This window comes from Zeus faber (assembly GCF_960531495.2).
Source record: "Zeus faber genome assembly, chromosome: 5".
Lineage (NCBI taxonomy): Eukaryota > Metazoa > Chordata > Actinopteri > Zeiformes > Zeidae > Zeus > Zeus faber.
Window position 1 is genome coordinate 19,481,055 of NC_137192.1, and position 18,799 is coordinate 19,499,853.

At 41.2% G+C, this 18,799-nt stretch overlaps 1 protein-coding gene across 1 annotated transcript in view; it reads right to left on the bottom strand.

The window, feature by feature from the left end:
* Positions 1–18,068, bottom strand: part of necab3 (N-terminal EF-hand calcium binding protein 3) — a gene marked incomplete at both ends in the record, with an annotated part of 37,255 nt that extends 19,187 nt beyond the window's left edge. Inside the window, 4 exons of the mRNA XM_080001024.1 lie at positions 1–6; positions 3,485–3,593; positions 14,151–14,175; positions 17,928–18,068. The exon at positions 1–6 is cut by the window's left edge and continues 20 nt beyond it. Of these exons, the coding sequence (XP_079857150.1) occupies positions 1–6; positions 3,485–3,593; positions 14,151–14,175; positions 17,928–18,068 (281 nt within the window). The remainder of the gene's footprint in view (positions 7–3,484; positions 3,594–14,150; positions 14,176–17,927) is intronic.
* Positions 18,069–18,799: the final 731 nt, after the last annotated feature.

Sequence of the window (18,799 nt, forward strand, 5' to 3'; positions counted from 1 at the left end):
AGGTTGCTGCGGAGCGCGGCAGGGGAGGAGAAGGAGGGTAAAAATTAGGGGGGAATGTTAAAGTTAATGCCATCCGAGAGGGAGTGAATTCAAAGCTGTTTCTGTCACATTCATTTAAGCTGGAGTGGAATTTCAGGAAACTCCCCAATCCGGGGTTTGGTTGGCTGGGCTAATTATGATTATAACAGTCGGTCCTCGTCCGAATTTACTCAATTACAAAACAATTTATTGTTGTTTTTCTTGGAACAAGAATGAATTCAGCTGCTCTTTAAATGCCAACTTGGTTGGTTTTGCAGCATACAAATCAATTTCTTTCACTAGATTTTTAGATCCTTGATCAATTTGTTTTTGTTCAATGCAAACCACTTTGTTAACTCTGTTTTCAAAAGGTTGCTATGCAAGCAATGTGAATTGTTCGCTTAAATAGGTTTGTATATTCTTCACAATACACCACAACATGCAGTAATTATGCATACGCTAAACCACATTCCACCTCAAGTACTTGTGTTGTGTCTTGTGTTGCAAGATCTAAATTGCACGGCTGCACTAATTCCTGTCATTCATCAGTCCCGGGAGAACAGCAGCTCTGCGTCCATCACAACAAGCTCACGTTGCACACTTAAAGTGAGAATTACTAGTGGTGCTGTTCAAGGCTTTTTTCGGATCTGGTTCTTTACGAGTCACTCAGTAGAAAGAGTCGTTCGATTGTACGACTCTTCCTTCGCTTGGTTCCGTTGGTGTGGCGCAGGGTGAGCGAGGGAGGCCTTCCTCAACCATGTCCAATGAACTGCTCTGAGTTGTGAATGGAATTCTCACAACAAACATTTAATTGTGTCAAAATTATTCATTTTGGTGGAATGCAAAGAGTAAATCAGTCACATTCTATATGAATTATGCCAAATGCATAGTTATTTTCTTAACTTTAGTCCTCCAATAACTAATTATTTTCACTTTGTATATCGTAGATTCCCTCGCCCATTCTTTTGCCTACTCCCGGCTCATTTCAACGATTGGTTTGCGACGACCGAATTGGTTTTTTTTGCATCACATATTAGTAGGCCATAATAATAAGCACAGAATAGTGGTGTTGTGCCGAGCGAAGATTTAATTCTCAAGAGTGTGCCGTGGCAAAAAAAGGATGGGAAACACTGCACTAGACGGAAAGAAATAGCTTGTAGACGGGGTCATCTACAGCCTTCCTACACGATAACACCACACATATACCATTTTGTATATCATCAACTTGGCCTTAAAAAAATCAATCTCAACACGTTGGTGTGTTTAATTCTGTCCCGCTCCCGTTTAGTATTTAGCACCCCCTTGTTCTAATGCCCCTGAGCGCTTGTGGAAGAGTGTTTTCCGTCCATCGCGTCCACTTTGATTATTTCAGCCGAGCTGCCAGACGGTTTGGACAGACGGGCTCTTCATACGAACACGCCTCGCTTTGGCTTCCAACGATTGTCAGCGGCGAGGAACACAAGCTTGAAAAGTACCCAATGAATATAAATTCCCTTTCCTCCGAAGGCAACGGACCCAGATACAGTAACTTCAGAAAGGGATAGAAGTTCAAAACATCCCATAATAAACCCAGGGCAGGTGAGAAATGGTTCATAAAGCCTGAGCGGCTCTGGGTAAAGTGTCTTCCACTGACTAGCAGTTTCGACAGCCGTGAGAAAGATGTGGTTTAACTGCAGGGTTGTGCAGCGGCTGGTGAAGTGCACAGTGTTCCACGTCCAGAACGACAAGACAGGAAAACAAAAGCCGGGCAACGCTCGCTCAGTTGCTTCGCCCAACGTGATCCCAAAACCATCTTGAGCGTATTGGTCTGCAATCGGTAAACGGACATTCAAAGGGGATAAAGGGTGCTTCTGCAAATGATGCGGCGTTAAAACATTGTTTTTACAACAACTAGAACCGGCAAAGAGCCGATAACAGCACCATCAATGCAGATGGAATCACCTCCCCAACAGCCTGCGATGGGGTTTAACGGGCCAAATGAGTCGTCAGAAAGCCAAGATGACTGTCCTTTAAGAGCCTGTGAAGCGCTCAGTACAGACAGAAGTCAGAGCGTTATTGACGAAATAAAAGAACAGTGGTACCTCGGCTTACGACTGCATCTACCTACGACTAATCCAAGCTACCACCAGTGCTAGTCGCGAAAATTTGTATCGACTTTCGACCGACTGCTCCGAGATACGAGCGTGGAAATTTGCAGTTGGCGCGTCGGCGGCCAGTCAACGGTCAGTCAGCAGTCAGTCAGCAGTCAGTCGGCAGCCAGTCAGCAGTCAGTCAGCAGTCAGTCAGCAGTCAGTCGGCAGTCAGTCAGCGGGCGACCTACATCGTGTGTGCACGTAGTTCGTGGCTTATCGATGTTTTTTTCATATTTACTGTGTTTGTGCTGTGTATTTAGTTTATTTTCACCCTTCATGATTTCATAATTCATATGGGAAAAACTGCTTCGACATACGACTGTTTTAACATACGACCGTTCTTATAGAAGGAAATACAGTCGTAAGTCGAGGTACCACTGTATATTTTTAGCTATATGTTTTTTGACTGAATACCTCAATATTGATCATTTTTACCATATTTTTGGGATTTGGACTATTGGTGCTATTTTGCACTATTGGTGCTTTCATAAGATATTTACACACAAGAGATTATCATTACCAATGTGGATATTATGACCATTGATTAGAAGAGCAAGGACAGTCTCCAAAGGTCAGAAAACTGCATTACTTAACTGTAATGCAGCCATAAAGACAACGTTTGACTATGTTGCGATATTACAATAACCAAAATCCCATACGATATCTGGTCTCATATCGGATATCGATACAATAACAATATATCGCCCACGCCTGTGAGTAATGACAGTTAAACAGTGTTCTGTATGGACGTACACGGAGAGGTGAATTATATTACAACTATTTCCTAAAACAGCTTACACAAGATAAGACAATCCAAAAACAACCGGAGGGATCGTCATTCAACTGAAGACACTTTTGACTTTGTGTTGATTCATGTGCTTTTTTAAAATCTCAATCTTTGTTCCCAGTGCACTGTGCTGGAGCTGCCTGGGAGATGGGGTGCAGCTCCATCTCCTCTAATGGAGCCGCAGGCGGGAAGATAAGGTCTATGCCGCTGCAGTCGATGCAAAAGAGTGTTTTAATGGGAGACTGGAGGCCACATAAACAAACCTATTCTTAGAGGAAAAATACCTTTGTTTTCTTCACTTGAATTTGAAGCTTTTGTTTTGCTGTTAATGTCAATGGACCAAATAGCTTCAAACTTGATCGCATTAAATTCTGACGGATCCTGTAGAAAAGGAACCTAGGAACTTGGAAATGGAACAAAGGACCTCGGAAGAGTAACCTAGGAACTCGTAAAAGGAAACCAGGAACTAGGAAAAGGAACCTAGAACCTAGGAAAAGCAACCTAGGAACTAGGAAAGGGAACCTAGGAACTAGGAAAAGGAACCTACTTGTTCTGTCGTCCATCAATGGAGTAGAAAAGCTCCTGCAGCTCCTCTGTCGTCAGAATTCCGTCGGCAAAGTAGGTGTTGAACTCCTCAAAGGACAGTTTACCATCGTCTGAAACAGAAGAGGATGAGAACCATAGAACCACCTTAGTATCGTGAAAAAAGAATAATGATATCCATGCATCCACCCCCACCTCACTATCCATCCATCAATCATTCTGTCTTAAATGTTCTTATGGCTTCTAACGGCATAGTGCAGTAAGCAACACTTTTGGCGGCAACATGTCAAGAAACAGAAATAAGCATGAAATAATCCAAACCAACAAGGGCCAAATGACAGAAACGTAAAGAAGCCAAAAACAGGATTAGGCCACCAGACGCGGATGTACGCCGTCGGACGGACAATCAGCCAAACACAGGAACAGCCCAACTTGGAATGAGTTGGCGCAAAGACCTTTTTGGCGCCTCCTTTTCCAAAATGTTTCTACTCATCGAGAATCGAGAAGAAGAAAAAAAAGAAGCAGAATCACAAGCAGATCCTGCCGCAAAATGTTCACATCCTGCGGCAGGATCAGAAGCTTTTAACCAACAAACGATGACACAGAGTGGACCGTCGTCGGGACTTCATTGGATGTGGATCAAAACAACGTGTCAATGAATTTTTTTTTCTTTAAAAGGTGATGATAATGTGCGTTCCAGACGGCTGATTCAGCAAAGTCGGGAGCTGAAGGACGAGAGCCGCGACCATCTGCTGGGCCGCAGCCTCGTCCCCGACCAGAATCCATAATGTGGAGGTCGAACACACACACTACTTTTTGGCTGTGTGTGTGTGTGTGTGTGTGTGTGTGTGTGTGTGTGTGTATGTGTGCGTGCGTGCGTGCGTGTGTGCGTGCGTGTGTGCGTATCCCACTTTATCTTTCTTCTGCCCCTAGATAAGTGGCTCTAAGCCTTTTGTTTTCCTTCAGAAACCCCCGAAATGAAACAAACTGATTCAACCTGATTTAACATTTAAAAATGCAAAAAAATAAAAATAAAAACTAAATGTTAAAGAGGATATTGTTTAAGGAGAATATTCTTTCATGGTTGTAATTATTTCATGGTTTTTAACAGTATTTTGAGTTATGATTGCCAATAAAAACACACAATACAATAGACACAATATATACAGTATCTTTTCATGTACTTATTGATCTGCGGTGTTTTTTGTCTGAATTTGTTCTATTTTCATCATAGAGAGAGCAAAGTTTATGGCGTTCCAAACATTACAACATATAGTCATGGATTTTGTTTTCATTTATATTTGAATTAATACTTGATCTTTGAAGCAATTTTTGACTATTAGAAAAGATATGCCTCAAATGGTCGCAAGGCCTCACGACCCTCCCGTGCGATCTATGGGGACCCCCTGTGGGGGCCTAGCACGCCAGGTTGGGAACCACTGATTTCAATAATATAAAAAATAATGTTGGCATCCACAATCTCCCCAAGTTTATTGTTTTTCTGTCCCCTAAATAAGTGGTTGTCAACCTCTTTTCCTTCAGAAAACCCCTAAATCCCCTAAATTGAAAAGATTTACACTATATTTTCTTGACAAACCATTTTTGTCTGAATTGGTTTTATTCTCGCGGTAGAGAGCACGAGGTTTTTAGGGCATGTGGACTTTTGAAGCAATATTTTGACGATTAGGAAACATCTGCCTCAAATCGACCCACTCCTTTGAGGTCTGGTGACCCCCTGTGGGGACCTAGCACTCCATGTTGGAAATCACCGCCCTAGATAGGAAAGATTCTCAACTGGTGGGTCCTAATCCAAAACTAGGTGCGAGTGTCCTGCGGGCGTATACGTCGTAACTGTCAAAACCTGTCGTACCAGTGTTACTTTACGTATGTCTTTTGGCAAAAACCTTTCCCCACAAAACATTCTACATCACAAACATCATAAAAGGTCAATTGGACTGATGATTTCAATTTCCAAATGTTTTCTATCTTACTTTTAGAAAGCCTTATTGTGCTTGGTTTATTTCACTTTACAGACTATTTTTCACTCCCGCCGCGTCGGTCCCATCGTTAGAGGCCAAATGGTCCCTCCGTCGTCCATCCCACACTTCTGTTTGATACTCACCACAGAGCTAGTGTCTGGAAAACCTCCAGCGTTTTAGGGCGTTGGACCGGCAGTGGCTCTGAGATGGACTAATGATGACGACTGGGACTGGGACACACTTTAGATGAACTATTATTAACCTGTCAAATATAAAAATTGTTAAATATATATACAGTATAGTATATAGTGTACTAAACTATGCTATTTCATACTATACTCTACTTCATACTACTATATTGCATTATACTTGGTCATTATAATACCAGCCAATATTATACATTACTATTAATAGTAAATGGTATATACTTTACTTACTATATAATTAACCATACTTCTATCATTGGATTGACACTAATGCTGTTGTATAGCCCACTGAACATTATCGCTTCTCTGCTGCTACGACCTCTACTTCCTGAGTTATTCACTTACTTACTAACTTTCATCAGCCCACACTGGGTTCACTACTTCTAGTTAGCATAGTGCTACTCCATGTTAAAGCATACTTCACACCAAATACATAATCACATCTGAGATTTGTATCCTCCCGTAGTGGATGAATTGCGTCTGGGTTTCGCATCACAAAATACACTATGTCAGGGAAAATTTAATTTTTTTTCAGAACAGTGACGAGTTTGATCAGCTGAACATTTATCATGTTCCATGAATGATGTTTTAAAACTCCCTTTATATAGTGTTTGCAAAGTGCACAAAAACATAAAAAACAAGCGCAATTCACTCTTATAGATAGTGAATATGGTGGCCTCCAAGGTTAATGTTAATAACGTCATTATTTCACATACGTTACCTATTTGCTTAGTTTTAACCCAAGTTTAAAGACCAGTTCCAATACCATGTCTTGGACCGAAACTTGCCACAAAATGTGAACGCACCCTGAAACATGTGAATGGTTGCTTTGTTTTCAACACATTCGATGTGAACATCGCATTCACAGGTGTGAGGTCCTGGATTTGGATCTGTTAACTCTTGTTTACATTCTCAAACAATAAAGGCATCAATGGGACGCTCCCCAGACAGGGACGTGGACTTTCACACCAGGGGAGGGAACGAAGAAAGACATTAAAGACATAATTCTCATTTGGCTGTTTGTTATCTCAGGCCGAGATTGGACCAACTCCCCCCTCTCTTTCCATGTCGATCCCCCTCTTCACACGTAACCCAAATTCTTTCCTTTTGGATCATGAAACCACTCAAGGACCGAGTGGGGTCAGTGGACCAAACAACGATCCCCTGTTTCCCTTGATCAAGCCAAACCCCCCCATGAAGAGCCGGTCTCCAAAACCCCAAAAACTCTAGAAGGAAAAGACCCACCTGGATAATTTGCATCTGCAATCTTTCCTTTGTGTCTAAACCTAAGTCTGCATTAATGTAAACCAAGGTCAAATCAGTCAGTAATTTTAGTGACATGATTTCCACAGATGTTTCTATGAAGAATGATCCAACTCTCGTCATTGTACGATGTAAAATGACGAAGTTACACAACCTCATTTCAAATGTACTAGCGCTCATGTTGCCAGGTTACCATCTAGTGGCCAACATGTAGAAACCACGATAACCACCCAGATCACCCTGCCCATTGTGTGTGGTATAATCAGATTAAAGAGAATGACTGTATGTCATTCGTTAGAAGTGTTCAAATGACGTTTTAATAGTTGGTAATTAGAAATCGTCTTAATAGTTAAGGAGTTACAAATGTTATGTTACTGAGTGAATGGTTTGAAAGATGACTGATGTTTGAATCATTTATTTTCATTTTATTTTATGTTTGTATAATTGTCACAAGAGCGAGTCATTCCGGTCTGCCTGGGAACTTTGGGACTTCCTGCCCGACACCGTCTAGACAGAGGGCGCCCACAGGGAAATGGAAATCACCGGCAGAAGGGACGAGCTGCAGTGAGCGGCCGGACTCCACCCGGCCCAACAGCTCTGGAGAGCCACCAAGCACCTCACCACTACTCGATGAACCTTAAGGCGAAGGGCTTCCAAATCTGCTTCTTGATATGGTTGATGTCAAATTTAATTAATACGATTTTTAGAGAAGTTAACAGCCGTAGTGCGTGTCTCGTTTTTTTATTTTAACGAGTCACATAACTTCCTACCTCACTATTGTTTCTGAGTTAAAGTGTGTCACCATTTTTAAATCCTTTTTTTTCATTCATTGGGTCTGCGGGGATGCAGAAGATTCATTTTTTACAATAATAATAAGAATGAAAAAAAGGGAGAAAAATTAGATGTACACAACTCAAAGACCCCATTGACTAATTATTTTTTTGTGGATTAATTCGGAGACGGGCAAGACGGAAAGTACACCTAATAATTTATTTTTCCTTTCCTTTTATTCTTTAGCTCACAGACAGTAGATGTTCTTGGGCTACCTTTCATTTTTAGAACTAAGAATTAAAGAATTTGTGAGGGATCCGAGAATGCATTTGAGAAAGTGGTGTTCTCTGTTTTATTAATTTTTACTCTTTCATTTTTATTCCAAGCTGAATATATAGTATAATTCTGTCTATATATATATATATATGTCTGTCCCTCTCTCTCCCTCTCTCTCTCTCTCGATCTCTTTCTCCTGTATATATGTGTATGTATCCATCCATTCATCCCTCCCTCCCTCTCTCTCTCTCTCTCTCTCTTTATCCATCCATCCAAAGGGCAGTTTTGTGGATGCCAAGATTATGTTAGGGTTAGGGTTAGGCTTAGGTAAATCCATGACTATATGTTCTAATGATAGTATACACAAAGACATGCATTCTCTACCAACAATTTTTACTCGATAACAAATTTGGACAAAAATGACAACCCACCACTAATAAATACACAAAAAAAGTATTGCACCTTTTAAATAGGGGGGGTCTCCAATTGAATCAGGTTTGATTTAGGGGTCTCGGCAGGAAAAAAAAAGGTTGTAAACTCATAACTCTACAACATAGTCAACTGTTAATAACCATGAAATAGAAAAGAGAATATTCCTCTTTAGTATTCATCAGGTTTTTTTTTACATTTTCCATATGTTAAATTCCCCCAATAAGGGAAACAGCTCAGGTGATCTCTGGGCAAAAATGTGGTGACACAAGTGGCTCACATGATAATATACAGTATTAACAATAATCAAAACACCTACAATATACGATTCAGATTATAACTGATTTCCAAATTCAGATTGAGATTCTAGTGTATCGGTTTATCTCTGACAGCTGAATACATGCTCCTTTTTTGTACTTTCCTACTACATGCCGGGCAGGGGCAGAGTAAACAAAATCAAAATCAGGGAGCACAGGAAGCGAAGTAAAGTAAGTAGGGCACGAAGTAGGCCACACTCCAGCCTCTCCAAAGGTCAGTGCCTTTGCTGCCGAGGATCCCGACTCTCCTAAGTGGTTTATAAATTCCCAAGGATGCATAAAGGCTTCAAAACGGCTTGTGCTACTAAGAGAAGAAGTTCCTGCACATCTTCATCTTGTTGGGCACTATGTGAAAGGCCGGCGCAAATACAACTCATCCATGCCATCACTGGCGCTGGTATTCTTAGCATCTGTGCTCCACTTAAAAAGTGTTTCAGAAGGCCATATGTTGCAAAATCCAAGATAGAATTGGCTTTCGAGCATTCAGATCCCGATATAAGCCTACATAGTGCTTTCATCTCTTCGCCCGAAGAAAAGTCAACTCCAAAAGTCAAAGTTCCTTGACCCATGTCCAGCATATTTAAATGGTGCTCTGCCACAAAGTGAGCAGAAGAGACGAGCAACAATGACAAACAGTGCCTGTACCCAGTACCTGGGGAAGGTCATCCTTCATCCTGTAGTGATGCAAAATTCACAAACGATTAATTTGTAGCGGACTGATCTAAAAGGGTCGTCGCGCCTTCTTCACAAGCCCCGCAGAGTGCGAGTGACCGAATCCTCTTCTCACGAACAGAAAAAGAATCACTGAGGATTAAATTCACGTGAAAAAAAGGTGAAGGCATTTGACGTAATTCATATTGAATGTGACCGACTTACACTTTACATTCCACTTAAATAATTAACTTTAACAGAATTGAATGATTCTTGTGATTCCATTCACAGGTCATAGCCGAGCCGACTCCTCTGACTCGGTTTAGGGTTGGACTAACCCGTTACTAGACCCTAACCTGTTACAGTGAATGAATCAAACAAAAAAAGAGTGGAAAATTTTAACAAATGTTTCTTTTTCACTGAGTCACTCGCAAAGAGCTGAATCTCCAAAAAGAGACAAACCTTTCGTCGCTAATCCTGTAAGAACAACCCACAAAACTATATTTTTAAAAGCAGGGAGTAGGAAAGGCCACTCCCAGCCTCAGGCCCACACAGATATTAACTAACTAATCACAAATCAGAAGAACTGAGGTCCGTTTGGCTCTCTCAGCTGTACTGAGGTCCCTGCTGTTATGTAATCTGACCAATTATCCCGGGCGCTTTATGCACGATCGCATGCTTCGCTGCCTCATTTATATTCTGTTATCTACCCTGTAAACTCAAACTTAGCAAACAAAAAATTGGGGGGGGGCATTTATTTTCTAATAGTGGACTAGAAGTCTCCAGGAGTCTCCTCTGGAAAGAAGTCTTTAACACCCCTCTGTCTTCATAGACAACCCCCTGTTCATCAGCTTCACAAGATTATTTGGTCAAGGAGGGTGTAACAGCATCATATCATTGGTGTATACGCCATACTTTCTTTTAAACCAATTACAACTCGCATCATACCCGTACATATTCCACCGTAAACATCTCCTGTGTATACTTGTGGTGTAGATTGGTTGATGTACAGTGTATACAGCACCGTCCCAGGGGAGGTAATTACTGAAAAGATAAGCAGAAACATAAGAAGAAGAAAAAGAAGAAGAATGAATACCACACTGGGGTGCTTCTTCTTCACCGTACGCTGTACATCATGTTCCCTCTTCTTCACTCCACTGCTCCCTTTATTCTTCTTCTGCATTTCTGTCTCGCTTTCCTCCCTCCCTCGTTCACAACCTGATGGAACTGATCATGATGGAAGTCCGTTGGCGTGGAGGTATAATTCCATCTCCACAGGGATTAAGGGCTGTTTGGGGGTAATTGCTGTTTGGTGGCTCTGATTAAAGTGCAAGTATTCCAATGACAACCACTTCTGCTCCGTCTGTTTTGGAACATCATTATTTAATCTGAGATTGGACCGTGACAAATAGCATTTTGAGTTTTCAGGTTTAGGGTTAGGTTTACCTTATTCTCTAACCCTAATATGTACATATTCTCTAATCCTAACGCTAATATGTACATATTCTCTAATCCTTACCCTAACCTCTCTCTATGTACATATTTTTCAGCATTATTTCAGCTGACGGCAATTATTCTGTGAAATCGTTAGATTCCACAATCATACGTTTCCATATGTTTATATGTTTCGATATCATTTTATCCTTCCCGATACCATGTTAGATACCTGAACTTGCGTATCGGCGGATATGAGTACCGATCCGATACTAGTGCATTAAAAAAATAAAAATAAAATAATAATAATAATTACACACACACATATACACACACATATATATATATATATATATATATATATATATATATATATATATATATATATATATAAAATATGTTGGTTTTTTTTCAAACTGCTGTATACTACTGGATGTGACAGCGTAGTGTTCCGCTTTACGTAAATGTTTGTGACAGCATAGTGTCCCGCTTTACGTTAATGTTTGTGACAGTGTAGTGTTCCGATTTACGTTGAAGTTTGTGACAGCGTAGTGTTCCGCTTTACGTTAATGTTTGTACAGAGTAGTGTTCCGCTTTATGTTAAGGTTTGTGACAGCGTAGTGTTCCGCTTTACGTTAATGTTTGTGACAGCGTAGTGTTCCGCTTTACGTTAATGTTTGTGACAGCGTGGTGTTCTGCTTTACATTAATGTTTGTGACTGCATAGTGTTCCGCTTTACGTTAATGTTTGTGACTGCATAGTGTTCCGCTTTACGTTCATGTTTGTGACTGCATAGTGTTCCGCTTTACGTTAATGTTAGTGACTGCATAGTGTTCCGCTTTACGTTCATGTTTGTGACTGCATAGTGTTCCGCTTTACGTTAATGTTTGTGACAGTGTAGTGTTCCGCTTTACGTTAATGTTTTTGACAGTGTAGTCTTCCGCTTTACGTTAATGTTTGTGACAGTGTAGTGTTCTGCTTTACGTTAATGTTTGTGACAGAGTAGTGTTGCGCTTTACGTTAATGTTTGTGACAGTGTAGTGTTCCCCTTTACGTTAATGTTTGTGACAGCGTAGTGTTCCGCTTTACGTTAATGTTTGTGACAGCGTAGTGTTCTGCTTTACGTTAATGTTTGTGACAGAGTAGTGTTCCGCTTTACGTTAATGTTTGTGACAGCGTAGTGTTCCGCTTTACGTTAAAGTATGTGACAGCGTAGTGTTCCGATTCACGTTCACGTTTTTGACAGTGTAGTGTTCCGCTTTACATTAATGTTTGTGACAGTGTAGTGTTCCGCTTTACATTAATGTTTGTGACAGTGTAGTGTTCCCCTTTACGTTAATGTTTGTGACAGAGTAGTGTTGCGCTTTACGTTAATGTTTGTGACAGTGTAGTGTTCCCCTTTACGTTAATGTTTGTGACAGCGTAGTGTTCCGCTTTACGTTAATGTTTGTGACAGCGTAGTGTTCCGCTTTACGTTAATGTTTGTGACAGCGTAGTGTTCTGCTTTACGTTAATGTTTGTGACAGTGTAGTGTTCCCCTTTACGTTAATGTTTGTGACAGCGTAGTGTTCCGCTTTACGTTAATGTTTGTGACAGCGTAGTGTTCTGCTTTACGTTAATGTTTGTGACAGAGTAGTGTTCCGCTTTACGTTAATGTTTGTGACAGCGTAGTGTTCCGCTTTACGTTAAAGTATGTGACAGCGTAGTGTTCCGATTCACGTTCACGTTTTTGACAGTGTAGTGTTCCGCTTTACATTAATGTTTGTGACAGTGTAGTGTTCCGCTTTACATTAATGTTTGTGACAGTGTAGTGTTCCCCTTTACGTTAATGTTTTTGACAGTGTAGTGTTCCGCTTTACATTAACGTTTGTGACAGTGTAGTGTTCCCCTTTACGTTAATGTTTGTGACAGAGTAGTGTTCCGCTTTACGTTAATGTTAGTGACTGCATAGTGTTCTGCTTTACGTTCATGTTTGTGACAGTGTAGTGTTCTGCTTTACGTTAATGTTTGTGACAGTGTAGTGTTCCGCTTTACGTTAATGTTTTTGACAGTGTAGTGTTCCGCTTTACGTTAATGTTTGTGACAGTGTAGTGTTCCGCTTTACGTTAATGTTTGTGACAGTGTAGAGTTCACCTTTACGTTAATGTTTGTGACAGTAGTGTTCCGCTTTACGTTAATGTTTGTGACAGCGTAGTGTTACTGCTTTACGTTAATGTTTTTGACAGTGTGGTGTTCCGCTTTACGTTAATGTTTGCGACAGTGTAGTGTTCTGCTTTACGTTGTTTGTGACAGCCTAGTGTTACTGCTTTACGTTGTTTGTGACAGCGTAGTGTTCTTTGCGACAGTCTACTGTTTGCTTTACGTCAGTGTTTGCGACAGTTTGCGACCTCCAACTACGCATCCAGCTACAATTTCCATTATTCAACACAATCATCACATTCATCACATGATAAATTACATGATATCAGATCGGTTCATAGACTCGCCTACTCACGATACCCGATCCAGCATTTTACGTTAACATTTCAGATAGTGGTATCAGTATCGGAACAACTCTAATCCTAAAAATGTCCCAATGAATGGAACGTGTATTAGGTGGTGTTAAGTTGACGCAAATTAACTCCCTACCAGGATTTTTATATTCCGATGTTCAGCTTCCATAAAGTTCACTTCATGAGATGGATATGTGTCATTACACTATTATTACACTGTTTTTACACTATTATTGAACTATTATGCGGTTAGACTATTACTAGACTCCGTAAATGAACAAAAAAGATTTGACAATTCAATTGTTAATCGCAATTATCTGTATGACAATCAATCGTCGACAGGCCGACTATGTGCCGGTGAACTTTGACCGCCACAATGCTCGTCACGCACAGGGGCCTGTTTGGAAAATAAATCAAATGGACCAGAATACAAACAGATTGATGTTGGATCTGACGCCAAGTAATCAATGTTACCCAAGGTGTCAGCCGAACGTTATGTGTTTGGACAGCCGAGCAGCGCCGAGTGCACATTAACCTGATTCCTATTCACTGCAAACTATGCCCAGCGCCCGGGCTGACGGGGAGCTGCATAACGTCTGGTGACACTTTCCTGCAGCCGCTGTTGTAATCCAGCTTCTCAACATCATTTTAATTGGGCGGAGAAACCCGCTGGAGCTTAAGAGAGAGAACAGGAGCATCATGCGTAGATCCGTTCATGCAAAGCCATGATACTCCCCTCACCACCACGCCAAAGGCACCGCGACGGGAGGATGTGGGGAAACTGAAACCGAAGGTGGACCCGGTGACAAATTAATTACCAACAAGTATGTTGTGTTGTTACTGTTCACTTACCGTTTTTGTCTGCTCGGCGAAAAATCTGGAAAAAAAAAAAAAAGGAAAAGGAAAACAGGATGAGATGTGGTTCCAGAGTCGTAAACGGCTTCTCTCCAGACGAGGATAATTAGGAGTTATGACAATGCATCACAAAGACAAGGCGCTGGGAGCTCTGACTTCTGCTCAAGAAAATCGCTTTATTAGTCATGTTTTGCATACATTTAATTTCACACATTTCATTTTTATTTTTAGCAGCAATTTTTAAAAGCTACTCTGAAAGGGGCTTAGCTACTCAATTAATCAACAACGTTAATAGTTAATTTATAGAAAAGCTGCCACCCGCAGGAAAGTAGTTCACTAAAGTAAACGCTACTTGGAAAAAAAAAGCATCCGGCTATAAAGCTGGAAAAGAGAGAACATAATTAATTGTATTCATATGTTAAAGTGGCAATTTCTCAATCACCTTTGTGTTACCTCATACAGCGATAGTGACTTAACGGACATTTATTTTAACGAAAATCTTTGAGATTGGCAAGTTAAGCTCAAAGTATGTCGACAGGTGTCTAGTTTCTAGAAAAAAAATAAAATGTTACTTTACACAGTAGTGTCATGGAAAGTGTCTAAAATACAGCTGCAAGGACATTTCATTGCAGAAAAAATGCAATGCGGCTCATCATCGATTTCATGCATTCATGTCTAATGAACAGGAACTCACAGAGGTTCTATTAACTATTGCTGAGGGCATTGATCCATCTTTGAATGTCTATTATTTAATGGATAGAAAGGCATGTTTTTGCTGCAGGGTAAAATGAAACGAGTAACATTGCTGCAGGCTACCTCGATATTTGATGGAAAAAGTACCCACTTAAAGGCTACTTACAGCAATTGGCAAAAAAGTTATAACTACAGCTATACGTGTCTCTACTGCCTAATACCGCTCATAATACAGAAGCACATCAATCTGAGCCTCTTCCCGGACGAGGGATCGGACCCTGGGTTCGGCTTCACTATTAGGCGGCGGCGATAACGACGCTCTCGCTCGGTTCGCTCCATCTCTTCTATCGACGTTCTCTTTTGAGCCGCATTGTTAGAGAGAGGTCAGCACTGACGGGCTTGTCAGTGTTGACCCACCCGGTTATTAATAACAACAGAGGCTCGTCCTGGCTATCGTTTTCCATCTGTCAACAAGGTCGGTGTCTCCACCTCTGCCCTTCGTCCGTCACCGTCTCTCTGTCATGACGAATGCACGAGCTTTGCCGTCAATAATAGCTGTAAATAGTAACCATTAATAATAACTGTTAATAATAACTGCTAATAGTAACTATTAATAATAACTATTAATAATAACTGTTAATAAAAATAAATCAAAAATTGTAACAATTATTCTCCATCTAAATGTGAGGATTGTAAGGGCCCTGGTCAGGCTGCAGATCAGAAGCAGCAGAAGAGGAGGGAGGGAAGGAGATGAAGAATACAGCGGAAGAGAGGCAGGGAAGGGCGGGAGAAAGGAGAGAGAGACAGAGAGAGAGAGGGAGAGAGAGAGAGAGAGAGGGAGCGGGAGAGGGAGAGAGAGAGGGGGAGAGAGAGGGGGGGAGAGAGAGAGAGAGAGAGGGAGAGGGAGAGAGAGTATGAGAGAGAGAGAGAGAGAGACAGCGGTGGAGCAAGGCCGGGTCCCGCAGCACGACAGGAAGTAGAAGACAAAAGGAGCCTCCCACACCATCGCCGTCACACATTGAATGGGACATTTCTTTCAAATGTTTGGATGTATTGTGTCATTGTCTCTCGTTGACGTCAAGGAGATTTTGTACTGTATACTGTATATACTGTATATATACTGTATAGTCAAATGTGGTATTTAAGACTGCTTTACAATAAAGTCATGCAGTTTTCTGAACTTCAGTCTGTTGAACATTTTAACTTAACAATTTTGGATGGACAGTTCATTTACATCAACCCATGTGGGTGGAAGTGTATGATTGTGAACTATTTTATAAAATGGTGGCGGTAAGCGGAGATGATTGATTGGGATAAGGGATAGCTCTAATCAAGGCAAAAGAAAACCACCAAATACCATTAGAAAGTGCACAAATCCATAAGGCTGGGTGATCTATATCGATATAATATTGATATTGTGAGGTTGTGATATGAGACTAGATATAATCTGGAATTTTGGACATATCGTATTATCGACCATATAGTAATACTTTGTACAGTCTGTTGGTTTTTATATATTTGGGAATTTCTGTTTGTTATTTTTTTTCTGATATTTCTGTATATTTGGCTATTTCCATTTCATTTTATTTTAAGACCGTCAGGCATGTTTTTTATACTCAAATGTCTCTGCAGAACATTTGAAGATGTACTCGGCAGAATAAACTGATCCAGATTCTGGACTTTATATTTTTTTAAGCACCGCCATAAATAATATTCACAGTTATTAAACAAAGAAAAGTGTCTTGTATTTCCAGCGACTCTTCTAAACTCTCCTACTTACTTCAACAGAATGGATGTGAAGAGGGAGGCGTGAGGGAGGCGTGAGGGAATAATAAAGAATTATTCAAAATGGACAGTTTTTTCCAGGGAGAGGAGAGGAAATGTGTGGGTAAATATGAATAGGTTTATTACCTATTCATATTTACCCACACATTTCCTAGCCCAAAAAGCCCAAAAAAAACTGTGTGCATGTATATTAGGCCTCGTTTAAGGAGTGTGTGTGTGTGTGTGTGTGTGTGTGTGTGTGTGTGTGTGTGTGTGTGTGTGTGTGTGTGTGTGTGTGTGTGTGGTATCTGGTTGGGCCCTAGTACATATACACCGTTACTGTGAATGATACAAAAAATACGACTAAAAAAATCACAATGTAGTGTTGCAAAGCAATCTGGTGTATGTCCTCCACGAAAAGAAACACCGGCCCATTTTTTAATCTAATTTCCGTATTTTATAATTTTTTTCTACAGGATTTCTCTTTTATTGGACGCTGCCATCCATACGGTGCACGTTGCTGCTGATAAAAGACAGAGGCGGTAAAAGCTTGTTTTGAGACGTGGCTAGCCCGCTGACCCAGCTAGAGGCTGAGACTATAAATGGAGGATAATTATCATGCACAGCGTTTTGATTCTGGCGTCAAAACCAGAAAAAAAAACAAAAAACCTTGTTTGGGAACCCCTGGTGTAGGCTTCTGATTGATCAGAACTTGCATAATAAATACATGTAAATATAAATAAAAATATAATAATAAATAAATAAATAAATAAATAAATAAATAAATAAATAAATATATATATATATATATATATATATATATATATATATATATATAGTTCAAGTTCAAGTTCAAGAGATTAGTTGTCACATACATATTCATACGGTCATACATATATGCAGTGAAATGTCATGACACCCGGTGATTACACACTATAAGCTCTATAAACTCTAAAAATACTAAAAAATACCAAAATGTGCGTAAGCGACACAAGGTGCTCGCCAGGCAGCCACAATCGCGAGCACCTTGTGTCGATTACGCACATTTTGGTTATTTTATATAACAAACAAGGGTACAAATGTCCTTTGCAAGTGAATATTATTTATTGACCGCTATTTCCAAACACCTGTCCTCCAAATAATGTCCTGCGTTAAATGGAGTTCGTGAGGAGTTCGTCCTCAAACACTGAATTTCTTCTACCACGAGAGAGAGAGAGAGAGAGTTCTCCTCGTACGGTTCCCTTACTCGTTAACCGACCCCTCCGCGCGGTAACGACGACAAACGGACCAAGTTTGCCCCCCAACGAAGCCACTCACGTCGCGGAAGATGGGAAGCCCCCCGTGGCGCGGCGGGCTCTGCTGCCGCTGCCGCTGCTGCTGCTGCTGCTGCTGCGCCAGGAGGTGCCTCCTCTTGGCGGACTGCAGGCACATGGTGATCATCTCCGTGCAGGCGAGCATCTTCGGCTCGGGCCGCCCGTTCCGTTCTGCGGCTAAACCGTGGGAGCGGGGCGTGGGAAGCGTCTGGTAGGCGCCGGCGGATGAGGCTGAGGTGCAGTCGGGAGGCAGGGGGGGAACTTTCTGCAAACAAGCAGAGCAGGTCCTACCCCCCCCCCCACCTCCACTTCCACCTCCACCCCTCCCACCGAACTGTGATTGGTTCCGCCTGCAGCACTCTGGCTGAAGAGACTTTAAAGTGGTAATCCGTGAGAATTTTTTTGTAAAAAAAAAAAAAAAAATCCCGATTGTGAATTGAAATATTTGGTCGTTTCTTGAGCCTGCACTTCATAAGAAACCGCCATGTCAGGGGGAATTTTTGCGTTATGCGATTGCGATAATCTATCCTCATCTATCTTGACGAAGTTTCCATTGTCGGGTGGGCGGGGTCCGCCTTTCCTCGGCGAGAACGCAAAAAAATTTGGCCTAGGTGAGAGGAGTGAGAGGCGGCGGCGAAGGATTATTACGAACCAACGTCGCCCGGTTGGGGGTCGGCAAACTGGCGGGGCGGGTGAAAGAAAAGCCACCGGAGTGACCAAAACAAACAAACAAACTAACTAACAACAAAGCAATCCATCAGAAGAAGGCAAACTTCGGAGAACAGAAAGCGACGAACAAAAAGTTGAGTGCGAACATAGGACGCTGAAAAAACCCCAAAACAGTCTTGAATGGAATTCTGGGATTTAGTGTCATAA